The sequence below is a fragment of the Loa loa genome, assembly GCF_000183805.2.
Source record: "Loa loa unplaced genomic scaffold supercont3.35, whole genome shotgun sequence".
In the NCBI taxonomy this organism is placed as follows: domain Eukaryota; kingdom Metazoa; phylum Nematoda; class Chromadorea; order Rhabditida; family Onchocercidae; genus Loa; species Loa loa.
Genome location: NW_018108215.1, coordinates 195,690 through 214,146, shown reverse-complemented (window position 1 = coordinate 214,146; position 18,457 = coordinate 195,690). Strand labels below are relative to the sequence as shown.

General features: G+C 24.1%; 4 protein-coding genes across 4 annotated transcripts; 1 reads left to right on the top strand and 3 right to left on the bottom strand.

Annotated features, from left to right (window-relative positions):
* Positions 1–86: 86 nt before the first annotated feature.
* On the top strand, positions 87–652 carry LOAG_06096 (hypothetical protein). Its single transcript, XM_003141632.1, has one exon. It carries the CDS (start codon positions 284–286, stop codon positions 605–607), a length of 324 nt encoding a protein of 107 aa, XP_003141680.1. The 5' UTR covers positions 87–283; the 3' UTR covers positions 608–652.
* A 258-nt stretch (positions 653–910) lies between these two features.
* Positions 911–1,821, bottom strand: LOAG_06095 (hypothetical protein; the record flags this gene model as incomplete). Its single annotated transcript, XM_003141631.1, has 2 exons — positions 911–1,175; positions 1,595–1,821. 2 exons carry the CDS (start codon positions 1,819–1,821, stop codon positions 911–913), a joined length of 492 nt encoding a protein of 163 aa, XP_003141679.1.
* Positions 1,822–4,051: 2,230 nt separating this feature from the next.
* On the bottom strand, positions 4,052–5,975 carry LOAG_06094 (hypothetical protein; the record flags this gene model as incomplete). The annotated part of the gene is made up of 3 exons (XM_003141630.1): positions 4,052–4,087; positions 4,831–5,063; positions 5,918–5,975. The coding sequence occupies 3 exons, from the start codon at positions 5,973–5,975 to the stop codon at positions 4,052–4,054; spliced, it is 327 nt and encodes a 108-aa protein (XP_003141678.1).
* A 1,981-nt stretch (positions 5,976–7,956) lies between these two features.
* LOAG_06093 (hypothetical protein) lies at positions 7,957–14,105 on the bottom strand (the record flags this gene model as incomplete). Its single annotated transcript, XM_020447061.1, has 9 exons — positions 14,012–14,105; positions 13,421–13,483; positions 12,608–12,654; positions 12,313–12,364; positions 11,346–11,469; positions 10,667–10,838; positions 9,888–10,082; positions 9,605–9,721; positions 7,957–8,196 (listed from the first exon to the last, which is right to left on the bottom strand). Exons 1-9 carry the CDS (start codon positions 14,019–14,021, stop codon positions 7,957–7,959), a joined length of 1,020 nt encoding a protein of 339 aa, XP_020302669.1. The 5' UTR covers positions 14,022–14,105.
* Positions 14,106–18,457: the final 4,352 nt, after the last annotated feature.

Sequence of the window (18,457 nt, the reverse complement as noted above, 5' to 3'; positions counted from 1 at the left end):
ACTTCCGAATGATACTGTATTGGAAGATAAAATCGAACACATTAATGGATACAAATGCTCAGTAGAACTATCAATTAATATGCGTAACTGATCGAGCAGATCATACTGATAATAATTCTGTATTACATCCAATCCAATGATCCTTTCATTTTGTTCACACATATTTCGTATTAATTCTTGCTGAAATAGATACTACACAAATACACATAATAATTATTATAATAATGATTATTATTATTGTTAAAATTACTATTATTATTTTTATTTTTATTTGCTGTTACTTATGATAATGACCATTATCATAATTATAATAATTAATTATGGCAACAACAATAATAATGATTATTATTATTATTATTTTTATTTATTTATTATTATTATTACTATTATTGTTATTATCATTGTTATTATTATTGTTATTATTGTTATTATTATATTATTATCATTATTATCATTGTACCATTATTATATTATTACTATTAATATTTATTTGTTATTATCACTAATGTTATTATTAAAAGTTACTATTATTATTGTTGTTGTTATTATCATTATCATTCTGTCAAAAAAGATATGTGTTGATTCGGCAATGTGGAATTTCATTTGACCTTTCAAGTATCTCATATCATTTACTGCATTAACAAGCATTAATGCAAAATAATTTGTTTATATTTGTGATAATAAATAGAATAATCAATAAAAGAAAAATGAAAAGAAAAAAATAGCAGAACAATAAAAAAGTTTAGAAGGTAATTAAAAAAGTTTTACCGGTTAATTAAAATTTGCTTCATTTATTACACTTATTAATGTAAGGAAAGAACAAAAAGATCAACTTACTACTACATTCTATCATTTTTATTTGTTTTATCTTATTACTTCAAATAATACATCATTTCCGATGTTCAATTTATCAAATATTTTCTATTATTATTATATTTTTGATTTTTATGAAAATGATTTGGTATTTAATTAAATCAAAACGAAGTTTTACTCGACATTCCAAATGACAAATCTGAAAAGCACATTGCTTATTCAATTGTCGGTATTGAAAATTTTCGACTACATTAGCGGATACTTCATAAAGATACAGCTTTTCATTCCATTTTATGGGATATCGTCGTGCAATATGGCGGCACACTTCATTGCATTGGTCATGTCTGCTACTACTCGTTAAGCTGGAATTGATTTCGTAAAATTAATCAATTTAAAATTAAGCTAATTAAATACAATTGTAACAATAAGAAGTAAAAAATCAAAAATGAAAGCAAAAAGCGATCGAATAATTAAATTTACGAGCGAAATTAATAGATATTAAATAATTTTACAAATGGTGAAATTTGTTAATTTCCAGAAACAGTCAAATATTTTTAATGAAATTAATATTTAATATAACAGGTCGAAGAGAAAAAAATTGCAATTATTAAGAATTGTTCTTTAGTTTTTTTCCTTTCTAAACAAACAGATTAACCAAGAAAACAGATAAATGAATGATTTAGGTAATTTAGCAAGATGAATCATCGATTGTATTTTTCAATTGTAATTTTATAAATTTGAAGAAATTTTAAAAGCGAAAAATTGGAACAAAAAGACTTACTTCAAACAATTAAGTGCATTTTCAAATTGCATTCTTTTAAAAGCGCAAATATGTAAATCACTACTCCACGGTATCTGTTTATGATTCATTTCACATTTCACATGCCAGCATGCTAACTTTTGCTTCGTTATATTGCAAAATGTGTAAAAATTATCGAATGATTCAGTAATTAATTCATCTAATGGAAATTCATATAATTCTTCATCGTAATTCTTTTGAAAATGCATCTGTAAACAAATTTCAAATTTAAATTTAGAAGGAAAAGGAAAAAATAAAATGATAGAAGGATAAATATAGATCAAAAAGAAAGAAGTAAGATTGATTGAAATTAAGGTATGATTGAATTATCATTAATTAAAGCAAATTATGATGAATGTATTAGTAGAAGAAATGAATGGTTGATTGTAGTGTTAAACCTATAAAACTACAAAGTTATGAATTATGATGTTTCCATCATCAGACGTGATGTCACCACGGTCAAAGGAAGAAACAACTAACTGGCCATTACGGGAAATTAATGAAATGAACAAACGTTACGGAGCGCAGAGAAATTGATGAAAAAAATGATTAGGTTGACAACAAAAGGCGATGGGAACAACTGCGTGTGGAAAAATTGTTATAGAAAAGAGAATTAATTAATAAATTACTTTAATAATAGAAATAGAATATATACTCAAAGTTAATATCTGATCATTAACTTAAATAAATTTCGATCATACGACTTATTATTTTCATTTCATCTAACGCTTCTTCAATGCCATCAATTAACAATGATAACAATTAGGATGAATTTAATTCTCTTAAACAGAGTATTAGAGGTAGATTTATCAAACGCTGATTGAATATTCTCAAAACTATCGATAAATTCTGGAAAATATAAAGAAATGAATATTTAATTAATCTTAGAGAATGTACAAAAAGGAAAAATATTCTCCTCTAAAACTATTAAAATACGAATATCAGATGAGGATGAAATTGTTCTGGTAAAGTGATTAAGAACCGGAAATTCTTCATAGTAAATGGGAATTAACCAGAATGAAAGAAATTTTAAAAAAAAAAAGACAAACATGAAGAAGCAAGAAATACCGTAGTAGGAATGTACTCGTCGGAAACTTCTCGTAAGGACAGATAACTTGTTATATTCGCCAGAAATTAACGATGAAGAAAACATAAATTTTAAATCAACAGCAGAAACTAAAAAAATCCACTCTGAAAGTTGTTGGAACAAGAAGAACGTATCCCTTTACGAATTTAAAATGTTGACAAAATCAATGACGAATTCAAACAAATTATCTTTCCATAATTCCAAAAAAAAAAAATTTCCCTTTATCAATTTGAAGTGTTTTATAACCCAAATAACACCTCAATGTATATGAATTTGGCATATAAAAGTTGTTTTAAATTGAATATTTTTTAGATAAATGATTCATTACACAAATAATAATAATAATAATAGTAATAATAATAATAATAATAATAATAATAGTAATAATAATAATAATAATAGTAAATTCAATCTCATGGTAATGAGTCATTTGCGCAACTTTCATCGCTTAAATTAATAGTCAAATTTATTTCCATTATTTCCAATGTTTAAATTTTTCCATTGATTTCTTATTCAATTTGTACTGCAATATCTGGATTGTAGCAAGTCAATAGCGTTTTTTTTTTTTGAAGATATTCCAATGTTAACAATCAACCTTATATTCCCATGTGAATTACTGTAACAAACAAAGCTCCTTTTATTTAAACTTTTTTTTTTTTCAATCTATTAAGAATGGAGTATGTACATTGTGAGAATGTTGCAAACCACCCCCACTATATAAATATGAGAGTTAATTCTTTCGAGAGTTGCATTCTAATCTCTTCTCGATAAATAGCATTGGAATTTCTCCTCGAATACTTTCAACAAGAACCTATAAGTACATCCAATTATCCAGTCTATTGATATTATTCGTTATTACTTCAAAGTAAAGTAAATATTCTGAAATCAATAAACCTTTGATATGATGAAAATTCACCGATGAAAATCAATAACACAACAAGGAACTCAATTTCCTCAACAATTGCATCATTTCACGGTATTTGTTTACGATTCATTTCACATTTCAAAATGGTAATTTTTATTGCGTTACATTGCAAAATGTGTAAAAATTATTAAATGATTCGGCAATTAATTCGTCCAATTGAAATTCATAAAATCCTTAATTGTAATTCTTTTGAAAATGCATCTGCGAATAAATTTTAAATTCAAATTAGAAGGGAAGAAAGAAATGAAGTAATAGGAGAAGATTGAATGAATGAACGATATTGGAGGAATTGTATAAGATCAGTCTAGATTGCCAGTCTAAGTCAAAAAGTAAGAAAATAAGACTAATAAAGATTAAGCGATGACTTAATTATCATTAATTAAATCAAATGTGACGAACACACTAGTGGAAAAAATTGAATGTTTGGCTAAAATGCTAAACATTTCTTTTGCTTGGCTTGTTCCTTAATAATTACAAATGATAGTTTACAAATGAAAATAATGAAATAAAAAAAAAAGTTGGAAAGAAGAAAAAGAAAATTAGTCAAAAAATTTTTGATATAGAATTTGAAAAAAATAAAATTAAAATTAGTATAAATTAGGAAAATATTATTTGCTACAAAAATGATATTTTTATTTGAAGTTAACGAAAGTAATAATTAAAAATACTTTTTTTTCAGATCAATCCAACCATTTTTAATGTTTTGTCATATTTTTTTACTTAAGAGATTAAAAAATTTTAACAGAATAATAGGATTTTTCTTTTTTCATTTTTTTGAAAATTTCAAATATAAGAGTAACATTTTATTTAGTCATTTGTACTTTGAGACAGTTAAATTAGCTAAATAATTTTGTTTAAGAATTGAAAATTTGACATGATGGAAGGAATATGAATTAATTTTAACAGGAAATTATAATCTTTAATATGCAATTAAATTACAGCATTAAAACTCGCAAATCCGAATTAAAAATTTTTTGATTCTAATCTTCATCATTTCTTATATTATAAAATATTTGCTATAATAATATTATACCAAGAGAAGATCCTGCTTTTTTTAGTCTTTATATAGTTGGATACTTTTTTTAAATTATTCAATTTTTTTGATAAAATTTATTTTATTTCTAATTAATCAATAATCCATATTTTATTAATTCCTTATAGTATTAGCAAAAAAAAAGAAAAAAAATTAGGCAAATAAAAACTAACATGAAAATTGCTTTTCCATTGTGCGTCACATTGCGCTTTGCAATTGATTAACTTGTATTCATCTGTAGCATCAATACTACTATTATTATCATTATCACCATTACTATCACTACCACTACCAATGATATTTTTCAGATAATCATCATTTCGCTGAATAAATTCGGTGGAATACAAATTACAGCATTGTTGTTTTGCGACATTTGCGCTTGCATATACGGTTATCAATACCAGCACTAAAGATCAACAGATAAATAAACTTGTAAATTTTGCTAATTTCAGAATAAATTTAAAATTTTTGACATTTTACCATCCCTTATCTTATCATTGATTCATTGACAAACATTTCTTTCTTTAGTTCATTTATAATTGAAGTATTTATAAATTTTTGTTTTAATTTATAAAATTTCACCCAAAATACCAAATTAATCTTTATCATTTCAGAGAACTTTCAGTTACTTGTTATATTTGCAATTTCTCCCACCTTCCGAAGTTCATAAAATTAAAGTTCCACTATTAAAGAGAACATTTTATACTTATTTTTTAAATAATAAACTTACCAAAGGATATAATTGTCGTGAAATTTAATTGCATCGATTCCTAACGTTTACTTTCTAAATATTTAAATGAAATTTAATAAATTTAAAAAATCAGTTGAACGTAAAGAGAAGATTGTGAAGTAAACATTTTTAAATTAAAAATTTTTTTAGGAATATTTCTTAGAGAAAATTTGTTAGAAATATTGATCAATGTGATATACTGTCACATTTTAATACTAATAGCTTATGTATTTTATGAATTCTTCTGTGCTCAAATCAGAAATATTGGATGACAAATTCAAGTCGATAATGAATAATTATTAATTACAAATTTATCAAAATAATTGAAAGAAAAAATCGATGAAAAAACATTAAAAATTTAGTAAGATTTGAAAATGCAATGAAAAGATTAATAAAAAAGATATATTTTCAGTAAAAAAAAACTGAATGATAGAAGTAATTTCGAACTTCTGAACAGTTTGAAGGGTTTGAATATTCAAAATAAAATGAACGGATAGAAAAATGGATCAACAGTACCGTGTTGCATTAACTCTTGGCATCATTCTTTTCATCTTCATTATTATTGTCATTTTTATCGTCATCAATCATTATTATCATTATCTACAACATTTTCGTAGTCATAATCAACCATTGACTGGATGACATTATTAACTGTTACTTTAAAAAAAAAAAAGAAGAAAACAATTTATGTTAATTATTAGTTGTCAATTATGTGAATGGAAATTATTACGCGTTTCAAATAAATAGAAAACTTTCAAAAGAAATATTATGAAAAGAGAAGGGAAAACAAAGAGAGAGAGAGAGAGAAAGAGAGAAGTAATAAAGTAAGAGTATGAATTTGACAAATTATTGTTAAATAATCGTGAAGTGAATGAAATGTTATGAAATTTAGGCAATTAAAAGAGTGAAAAGTAAGAGAAAAATTGAAATTGGATGGAAAAAGGAAGAGAAAGAGAAAAATATTTGAAAATGAAGGAATTAGTGAAAACTTTCAACTAATCAAATTTAAAAATACTAATAATAATAATAATAATATGCAAAATTTTTATATCAAAATGAAACAAAAGAAAAAGAAATTTTTCTTTTGCAAGTTTTAATTAAGCATATAAATAATTGTTGAGTGTGTTATAATTGGTAATGATGTTATAGTAACTAATACTAATATATTAATTAATTAAGGGAAAATTGGAAAAGAAAACAAAAAAAAAAAACATCATAAAATGTTAAAAATGAAGAATATTTGCGCAGAAGAAAAATTAGATTTTTTATTTCATTTTCCTTTCCATTTTTTTTTAGTTTTAATGCAATGTGTATTTGATTCTTTGCATAATTACAATAATTTATGAGAAATAAAGTTTTGCTTTTTTCTTTTTTCATTTCACTAAAAATTTTTGTTTCATTAAAAATTTATTGTTTCTATTTATTGCTCTCTCTTTTTTTTTTGCAATAATTTGTTTTTCTTTCCTTTTTTTATCTTTCTATTCTTTCCTTCTTTTTTTCCATTTTTTTTCTTGCAATTTTATTTTCAAGAAATTCCTTTTTTGTATTTTCTTGTTTTTCATTAAAATGAAATAAAATGGAAGAAGTTATAGAAATAGAATTTATTATTAAATCATAAAATTTATTGTTAATTTATAGGAACATTATAGAAATGGTAGTTATTTATCCCATTTACTATTTTTATCACTTAATGATAAGATGCAAAAAAAATAAGCGGAAAAAGATGAAGTGATAATGGTGATTATCAGCAGATTGGTGATTATCAGCAGTAATTGAAAAAGACTGTTGTTGTATGATCATGATTACAGATGATTATAGATATGATTATATATACATTATTGTATGATTATGGAATTGTTTGTTGAATCAGATTGAATGGGATAAGTATGAATAAAATGAAATCGATTAAATTAAATATTGGATCATTCATTTCTAATTTGATACTGAAAAAAACAAAATGAAATGAATCTATTGCTATTGATAATTGCATGATGCATGTGATGATGCATGATGCATGATGCATGTTTGCATTACGTGACGTATATTTGCAACATATTATTAGTTGCATTTTTTTAAATGTATTTTTGCAAAATTTTTAAATCCTCTCTCCTTTCATCTCTGTATAACAAAAAAAAAAAAAATTTCATTTTTTCTCGAATAAAAGATTTACATTTAGCTCTTAACAATTTTCTTTTTTTTTTTTGAAACATTTTTTCGTATTACTCAAATACTATTAAAGGAATATTGAATTATGAATGAATTAAAATATGATGAAAACAAAATTTGAAATGGTTAAATCAGGATGCATAAAGATAAATTCGTTCATCGGCAAAAAATACTAATGGAAAAGTTTAACCATGAAATTTGATTGTATTATGTTTATTTATTGACCGAAAATATTTTTTAATAAAATACTTTTGCAACTTTTTTTCAACAATTTGTTAAATTATACCAATTTTTCATTTAATTTATTTCGCAAAAATTAATGCATATCAAATTAACCAAAATGTTTGTCAAAAATTACAATAAATATAAAATAAAAACAGGAACGAAAAAAAATTTTAAATGATTATAATTCAAGCCGTTCTGGCTCATCAGGATTGTTACATTCATGAAATGTATCAGTATTGTTTTTCATGAAATTATTTTTAGCCAAATTTCGAAAATGCTGTGAATTACGAAATTCGGCAAACAGTGTGAAAAGTACATGAAGTGATTGAATTCGGGATTTTTGTACCGGTATATCTATTAATGCCAAACAAATATCAACATATTCTTCCAGTGATACGTCCAATGCTGCACTTGGTAACTGCAAAATAATAAATTATTTTGTTCAAGTTTATTTAATTAATTATTATAATACAGTATTATAAATGCAGCTGATGTACATGGTTGTGAATGGAAACAAAATCTGGTTTAAAAATTTTGAAAATTTTTGACAAATTAAAATAACTAAATTATATTACTGATACAAAAAAGATCTGATATTAAATTAATTATGTGGAATAATTATATTACTAAAAAAAAAGTATAAACAACCTATTAGGAAACAAAACAATAACATAGTATTCTTTTGAAAAAAATGGAAAATCTATCATTAACAACAACGCTGGAACAGCAACAGCAGTAACAACAGTAAACAACAACAACAATAACAACAACAACAAACAAACAAACAAACAAGGACAACAACAAACAACAACAACAGTAACAGCAACAACAGCAGCAATAACAGCAACAATAAACAACAGCAACAATAACAATAACAGCAACAAACAACAACAATAATAATAATAACAATAATAATAACACATAATAATGATAATAATAATAATAACACGAAAATAATAGCAATAACAAGCAGTAGCAAGAATAATAGTAGCAATAATATATCTTCGTGATAATGCCTTAAAAAGTATATCAATCCAATAAGAAATGAACGAGAAATGAATGCTATGAAAATAACAATAGCATAATGTATCATTAAAACTACCAGGGAAATATTGGGTAAAAAAGTTACTCAAAAAGTTACTCAAAAAAGTTACCAAAAAAGTTACTCAAAAAATTACTAAAAAAGTTACATAAAAAGCTACTCAATAAAAAAGTTATTTGGATAAAAAGTTTACTCATTGGATAGAAAGTTACCCAAACCTTGATAATTGTAAATCATTGTAAACAACAACAACAACAGTAATAACAACAGCAACAACAACAAAACAACAGCAATAACAATACAGCAATAATAACAATAGCAATAACAACAACAGCAATAGCAACAGCAATAACAACAACAATAATAACAGTAACAACAGCAACAACAACAGCAATAGCAACAGCGACAATAACATTACAGCAATAATATAATCTCCAAGTTATAGTAATAATATCTTTAAATGTGTAACATTTTCCTATCATCAAAGCAATAACAATATAACAATATTGTTTAACTTCTGAATTAACTACAAATTCAGGCTTGTTTTCGAGAATGTTTACAGTCAAAGCATTTTTCCCGTTATCAATAAATCATTTGATACATTCTTAATGTTTGTTAATTTTTAACAAATTATGATCCTGTCATCAAGATAATCTGATAATAATTAGTGTAATGCTATAAACTTTTTGACAGTCCAAAAATATATGCTAATTTTGACTAATTTTACTTTTTAAAAACTTTTTTCAAAAAAAAAGAATTAGAAATATTAATTGAAATAATAAACCTGTTCATTTTTTAGTAAATTTTCCACTTCAATTGGCCATTCTTGCATTAAATGCTCAATATTTGGCATCGGTTTCGTATAGATCACTATATCGGATGGTTTAGTTCGATGTATTTCCTGAAATGAAAAATATTCATAATTTCATTATTCCTCAATTAATTACTCTTTTCCCTTTCTTTTCTTGGATTTAAACTTTGAATGTAAGCAAATACTTTTAGAATGATAAAATAGAAATTACATGTAGGTAAATGATTATGTAAATAAGTAATTAAAAAAAAAAAACCTTGATACTACTTATCCAATGTTCAATCTCTTCAATATTTTCATCAGCTCGTTCTAATTTTTTCACCGGTATATCTTTTGCTAGCATATTTGTGTGATCTTTTAATTCATTTCGCATTTTTAAATTTAAAATGATTGGATCACTTTGTTCCATTGCTGGTTCATCCAATAATACCAAACCCAAATCATCTTCCACCTAAATACAATAAAATATCTTAATTAAATTTCAAACTTCTTCAATTTCAAATTTGAGAAAAAAGGATTTACTGAAAAATTTATTCGTGTGATGGTAATCATTTTTTTTTTGTTTTACATTAATTTTTTTTTTAAGAAGAAGGCAACTTCGCTTCCTTCATCTAAATTTATCAAGATTTGCAAAAGTTTGCAAAAAACAAATTCACTAACTCTAAATGAAATTTATTATATTGAAATAAATAAATTGCAAATTAATTGCTAACTTTTTTAAACGCATTAAAAATTGCAATAAATGATCAAAAATGTTGTTTACTAAAATTAAACAAAAATCGTTATAGAATTGTGAAATAATAAAATGGCGCGCGAAAATTAAATGGAGAAGCAAAAAAGTGTCAAAATTGAAAATTAAAAAAGAAACTGAAAAAATTAATCATTTGCTGCTAAAATTGATCATTTACTGCAAAAAGTGTTTAGCTTTTTTTTGATTTGTATTTTGGTTTTGAAATATAACATTTCAATAAGAAATAAAAAAAAATCGAAACCAAAAATTAATTTGAAAAATAAGTTAAAAATAAAATTTCAAACCCCATCAGGTCGTGGTATTTTAATAAAAGCATCAACATCACCAACAGCTGGAATGTAATCAATAAGAAATGGTTTTAAAATTGGTTCAATATGGATCATTTTTGGCGTATACGATTCCACGTATGACAATAATTGTTTCACATCTGCGCTAAGAATTGTTGACACATTTGCGCTTAAAAAAAAAAAATGTTTTTTTTTCTGGCCGTGAAAAAAAATAATAGTAATAATGAAACACATTAAACAAATTTGCGCACAAAATAACATTTTGTTTTTTCTTCTTTTTTAAAAAAAAAAAAACATTTTGATTCTTAATTTAAAAAAAAAAAGTGCGACATATTTTGTTAAACAAATTTGTCATGTCATGACAAAATTATTTTTTAAGTTTTTTGACTAAAACATTTTGATTTTTTAGTCGAAAAAACGATGAAATTTTAAAATACATCACATAATTTAAGAATTATTTTAAAAAAATTAATTTAAAAATTTTTAGACATAATTGATTAGAATATACAAATCATCATATTTCTTTTTTTTCTAATTAATTAATTTGCCGTGTTATGGAAGCTATTTGTTGTTATGTAATGATAATTTACTGCCTTTTTTTTCCGGTTGATTTCTTTTTTTTGTAGACAAAATCTTTGCTGCCCAAATTTATTTTTGGTTTATAAAAAGAAAAAACCGGAACTTCTTATCTTCATTTTCTGATTTTGTAATATCATTAACATCATTTCCGGTTGCAATTGTAGTAGTGACTGTTGCTAAATCAGTAACACCTTGAATCATTGCACCAATAGCACTTATACCTTTAATATATTTTAAAATGAACTAATTATAAAAACAAACATCCTAACCGGTTACATTATTTGACTAAATTACTAACTAATTACTCTCTTAGTTAATTAATTGATTCGAAAATATTTTACAGCTTCTACAATTTCATAATCAAAAATTTAAATTATCTAATAAGTAGAAAAATGGAATTTATTTGATGACACAATAATCAATTTATTTGACATTTATTTGAACAGAAAAAGATGTAATTTATCATCACTTGAAAATGATGATTTGTTTTTCGAATTGTATGCATCATTGGAATAAGCTGATGAGGAGTTTGTCACATTTTCCGTTGGTTGACCTTGAAGAAAGAATCATCTTTCAGGATTTCAAATACTTCAATAATTGTTATAAATAAAAAATAGAAAGGAATTCAAAGAATTAAATGTTGTTATGAACTCATCATAAAAAAATTTACCTCGTTTTTTTCCCTCTCTTTCTTTTTTTTCTTCTCTCTCTCTCTCTCTTTCTGTCAACCTTGCAAAATTATAAAGAAGCAATGCAAAAATTACATCATTAAATGAGAATTGAAGCAAAATTTTGACGAAAAATTGATTATCCACTTATTTTTGTTATATGATCGCTTTTTCAGAGTCGTATAATCGTTATTTTAAAGTCATATAATCGTAGTTTATAGTGGTATAATCGTTGTTTTATAATGATATAATCGTTATTTTATGGTCCAAATAATTATCCTTCCTCTTTTATTTTTTTTCTTTTTTCTTTCATTCCAAAAATATAAATTACAAAAACAGTTTAATTTTTTATTTTTTAATTTCATATTTCAAAATGTTTAATGAAAATTATGGTACCTGAGACAAGATTATTATCATCATCCAATGCAGATATATTTTCCTTAATAAACTGAAATAATACATTTATAGCAAATGACATCTTCCTTATTATATTCTACTTCATTAGATTTATAATTAAAAGAATGAAAGGAATTATCCAAAGTAGTGATTTTTTAGCAAATTTAAAATTTCATAATTTACAATTTCAATTGAAAATTTCATTTTTTGTATAAAAACTTTATAGCTAACAAAATTTACTCGGTTATTTAGCAATTAATATTTGATAATCAATTATTCAAATTCCAAATTATACCTGATCTTGTGGATTTTGTATTGAATGCGAAACTTCTTCGTCTGCATCTTGAAATATTAAATTTATTAAATTACATTTAGTGATATTATGAAATAATCCAAATGATATTTTTTATTACTAACAATTATTCCACAGTTTTTCATACCATAAAAAAGCCTATGATATCACTTTAATTACTCTATTGTAATACCTTGGATAATTCGTTAACTAGTTCTATTATAGCCATAAGCTATCACAAAAAAAAAAATTAGGCTTAACGTTAAAGGAAAATAAGACTTTGACCCCAGAAAGGAAATCTGAGAAATGGATTATCACATCCAAGGAATGGATAGGCTCGTAAATTACCCAATCTCAGAATAAGGAGATAATGATTAAAAATATTCTCTTTGAGGCCAATTATCGATTGGAATTGACGCAATTTAAAGCCATTAATGAGAATCTATAAGAGGGTAATCAATCAGGTACCGCGGTAATTTCAACTCTCAAAGGGTACATTGTCATTGCTGCGGCTAAAAAGCTCGTAGTTTAAATCTGTGTTTCAAGATTTGATTTCATCCATTGGATGAGTAACTGGACTCCTAGGCTAATATTGTCAATTTCCCTTATACATTACTTTAACCGAATTGTGCAGAGTGGCTAACAAATTTAGCTCAAAAAAAGAAATAGATGCAAATTTATTTCTTTTATTTCTTTCTTCCAAATGTTGCCATATGACAAAAAAAAAAAGCACGTGGCCCTAAAAAATGATGAAAAAAAGTTGAATTTTCCTTTAGCCATCTTTATTGTGCATGGATTTGTTACATCAAACTTTACCTGATAATAAATCAATTTCAGATTCACTCGTTGATCCTGATTCTTTCTCTGCAAGCATTACTTCTGCAACATTTTTTTTAACTGATCAAAAATAAAATAGCATCAAATGAAACATTTATGAAAATTAGATATGTATATTAGAAATCAATTTATGTACATTAGAAATTGTGCATATTGGAAATTATTCTCATCGAAAAGAAAAAACGAATTTTAAATTCAATCATTTTAATATGAAATAGAAAATAGAAATCTTCAAATTTTATAAATCTGCTTAATTATTTGTTGTTTTTCATTCTTTTACCCAATGATTAATAGTATTTTTGACGAAAAGTTACTATCTATATATATACGAATTGATTAATTTTAGCATAACTTAGCATATAATTTAGCATATGATTAACATACGAATTAATTAAATTTTAAAAATTATAATATCACATGGAAAAAAAAACAAATCCTAAATTCCATCATTTGAAATAGAAAATAGAAATTTTTCCATAAATCATATAAATAGAAAATAGAAATTTTCAAATTCCATTGACCTGCTTAACTCATTCTTTCCAAATAAAAAATGCTTGAAATTAAACTTACTTCTGTTCATTATTCTCTTGCATTCCTTCACTTCTCTTTTAAAAATCAAATTTATATAATTAATAATCCATTTTTTGTTCCATTGAAACTTTTCAATTTGATCTTAAATTGAAATATTTTTTTTTCAGAAAATGATTGACTTTATAGTTATGATTTAATGTCAAAATAAGTATTGCTCATCAAGTTTGCTGTAATTGGTACCTTAGGTTAATCAAGCATAATTAAATTTCCGCCTCAGATTAGCTTATTATTTTGTTGTTATTGATCTTGAAGGATTCTATCGCTATGAATCATAAACATTGCCTTTACAGTTACTTAATAAATGAATGAATAGCTGGAAAGGTTACAAATTCACTTAGGAAGTAATTATATATGAACGAATATTTGACTGAGTACTTGAATACTTAAATGATTTAACTCATGTGTAGCATATTTTAATTAACGGGTAAATATTGCAACAAATATCAATTTAGTTCATCATTTTATGCTATTTTTAAAATCGATCAAAACTTCATATGTCATTTGTAAAATGGCAATGATATGGTTTTAGTTTTCGGCCATGCAGATGGCAATTTGCAATATTTAATTGCTAATATGAAGCTTTTCTCTTTTCATTTTTTTTTTTTAAATTGTGTACTTGTATGAAACAATATATAATGATCTTAATGGAATAAATACGAAATGGAAATGAATATTCTCCCCAAACATTTCAATTTAATTCCTACAAACATTAAATGCTTAATAATTCAAATAAAATGGTAATTTCAATCATCCAAAAAAAAAATGACAATTTTCGTATTTTGCAACAATTCCTATAATTAGCAAAGTAGTGCTTTACCGTACCACAGTAAATTGATTGTCACATATGGATATTTATTTCATTTCATATTTGTATTTAATTTGAATAAAACTTGGATAAAATTTGAATTTTATTCTTGCTTTTGTTGAAACTTCAATTTTCTGCTTAATTCTGGAAATTCAAACAGATGTCATTCTTGTTGTTTAATAAAGCAATGATTATTTAAAGAGTAAAATATGTCAAGAAAGAGAAAAAAAGAAATGGGGGAGAGAGAGAGAGAGATAAGGAGGGAGATATGATTTTCTAGAAATTATTGATAAAATTTCGGCAAAACAAGTGAAATGATAAGTGGTTAATAGAATTTTAACAATAAACAAAGGATTCATTGTTTAAAATTTCCGCAAAACAGCACAAAGAATGATGATATCAATGATATATGTGTGATTAATTGATGCGATAAATATGTCATATGATATGGAATGATGGAATTGAATTGAATTGAATTGAATTGCATTCAGGAAATTATTCTTTCATATCGAATTTATTCAGATAAAATACATATTTAAAAGAAAAGGAAAAAAATTTGAAATAATTAATTTTGCTAAAAAAAAGAGTGGGAAAAACTTTGATAACATTCAATTTTTATTTTTAAACATTTTTTTTCTTTAATATTAGAGAAAGAGAGAGAGAAGGAAAAAAAGAAAAAAAGGCGAGGAAAGTACCAAAAAGTTTTTATTAAATGAATAGAAATTTTTTTTGCTAAATGATTTATTGCTTAATTTAGCAATTAAAAAATGGAAAATGAAAATTTTGTGATTGTCTTTCTTCCCTTTCTTTTTTCCATTTCATCCATTTATTGATTAATATATTGTGATTAAAATTTTGTATAAAATAAATAATTTTCAAATTAACCAATTTAAATTTCAAAAAATATGACCAGGACGAAATTAATGTAGAAACTATAAAAATATCATAACTAGGCCAAGTAAATTCGCTTAACTAAGCCAAGTAAGTGCCTAAGTTAACTAAATTGACCTAACTGATGCTGTGTTCAAATTGTTATTCGATAATTCGATAATGTATTTATTTCTCGTTGCTATTAGCAACCAATCCATTTAAAGATATTTTCTTTCTTAGCTAATATTCATCCAATAGTACTTTTTCTATGCTAACATTTCGTCTAATAGTAATGAACTTCAATGGATTAAAATATCAATCAGAAAATTATATTTATCCTTATCAGATAAAACTAATTAATTGATAACTATTTGGTAATTAATAAACAGAAATGGATAGTCATAATTATTAATTAATTATTGTGATAAATATGAACTGTGATAATTGTGTAATTATTGGAATACTTTGGCATAACTAATCATAAATTCGATATCAAATCTTTGATTCTATTTGGCTGCTGTCGAGTTCATGTGATTAATTAAATGATCAAGTTTTGATTGCAATCATTGATTGGATCGTAATCAGTATAGTATGGCATAGCATAAATCACATATTTTCTTTAATTAAGTTAGTAATTAAAAATGTGCAATATAAGCTTAATCTTCTTATCAAATATGCAAATGTAAAGTTTTAAATTAGATTGTGTATCAGATTAACAGTAGATATCAAAAATTTTTGCTTTGAGTAAGATTAATATTACTTTTTTGGAAGTTTGACATTAAAAAACAAAAAACAAAAAAAAATTTGATAGTAACAAAATAAAAATATGAAAGATTTTTTTATAATTAAACATTTCGGCCAATTCCGTCATTCAGTTCCGTCAATTCCGCAATTCGTCATTCAGGATATAACTCATATTAAATGCTTGACATATTCCTGAAATACGATCATTCGAATGGATATGTTATCCAATTATGATACCTGATGATAAATGTTGGATAAATGACCGGAATATTCAAGTATGCAAAATAATTAGGCAAGCCTGAAACATGAAGGAATAAGGGAGATTGATTAGAAATAATGACCGGATCATCCTTAAATTAAACAGCATGTGTTGAAAAACAAATAACCGGTACAACCTGATAGTAACCGGATCGAACTTGTATATATTCATGAAAACAAAAATTTACGTATTATGTATACGCAATGCAAAACAAACCATCTGTGATGATAAATTTATTCGGAAGAAATAATTCTCGCAAATTTGTAATGAACAACAATTGATACTGCTCATAGAAATTATCAACAAAATTTAATAATAAAATACAAATACTTCATTTGTAATCATTTTTTTATTTCAAATTTTGATTACAGATTTCAAATGAAATAAAGAAAAAAGAATTTTATCCAAATTTACGATGACAGAATATTTGGATAATTAAATTTGAAAAAAAAAACTATTATAGATCTAAAAGATGAAAATAAAAAATTTATTGTAAAAAAACAATTTGAAATCAAATTTGACAAAATATTCCAGGCAATTTCAATTTTAAAAGGAAATGAAATTGAAATTCTTGATCGAAATTACTATTAGAAAATAATACCAAAATAAAAACCATTCATTTGTATGTTTTATAGAATTTTGCAAATAAACATTGCAACATATATTATCGCATAAGTTATTGCCATTATTGTTTATTGTTGCTTCTATTATTGTTGTAGCAACAATTACTACAGTTGTTGTTGTTATTGCTATTGTTATTGTTTGTTGTTTGTCGTTTGTCGCTGTTTGTCGTTTAATTTCATCGTTTATTACAAGTTTCTTGCCATTTTATTTGATCGTTTTTTTTTTTCTTTTGCCTTTCATAATCTTTGCGAAGCGGTAGCATAAATTTGATGACAAGCGATCATACCCGTTTTAGTATCATGAATTAATTCGACGAGTTGTTTTTTTGATAAATTGTTAATTGGATGATCAAATAATCGAGCAGTTATAACTAGTGGGATTCTCTGAAAAATAACATTTAGATTTTTTTTTTTTTGAAATATGTGAATAATTAAGAAAAAATAAATAAGTAAACATTTTAATATATATTTATTACAATATGATAATTTTTGGTGTATATTTATTACAAATATGATAATCAATATAGTTTAAGTAAATATTTTAACAAAGTTTTTTCATCTTAATGTTAACATTTTCACATATATTAATATTGACTTTTAATATAATTCACATTCATAACTTTCTATATTTTACAGATTTTTAAACTGCAAAAGTTTTGCACAAAATAATAAAATATATCAATTCTAATTTTTTATTTTTTTTTAAATAAAAAAAAGAAAAGGAATGAAAAAAAGCGATGATGTAAAAAAGAAAAAAAAAACATTTAAGTGAATGTTTCATTGTAACTATCGTGACCCAAAGTGATCGATTTATTTTTGTTTTAAATTGATTTTTTTCAAATTTTATTTCAAAAGTAGGCATTTCTATTTTTTTCTTCTTTCATCTTATAATACAATAAATTGAAATCCAATACTTTCTAACAAAATTTACGTCATATTTTCAAATAATTAAAAAAAGTAATTTTAACAATGATTGAAAATAATAATTTTAGTAATGAAGATAATAATAATAATAATAATAATAATAATAATAATAATAATAATAATAATAATAATAATAATAATAATAATAATAATAATAATAATAATAATAATAATAATAATAATAATAATAATACTAATAA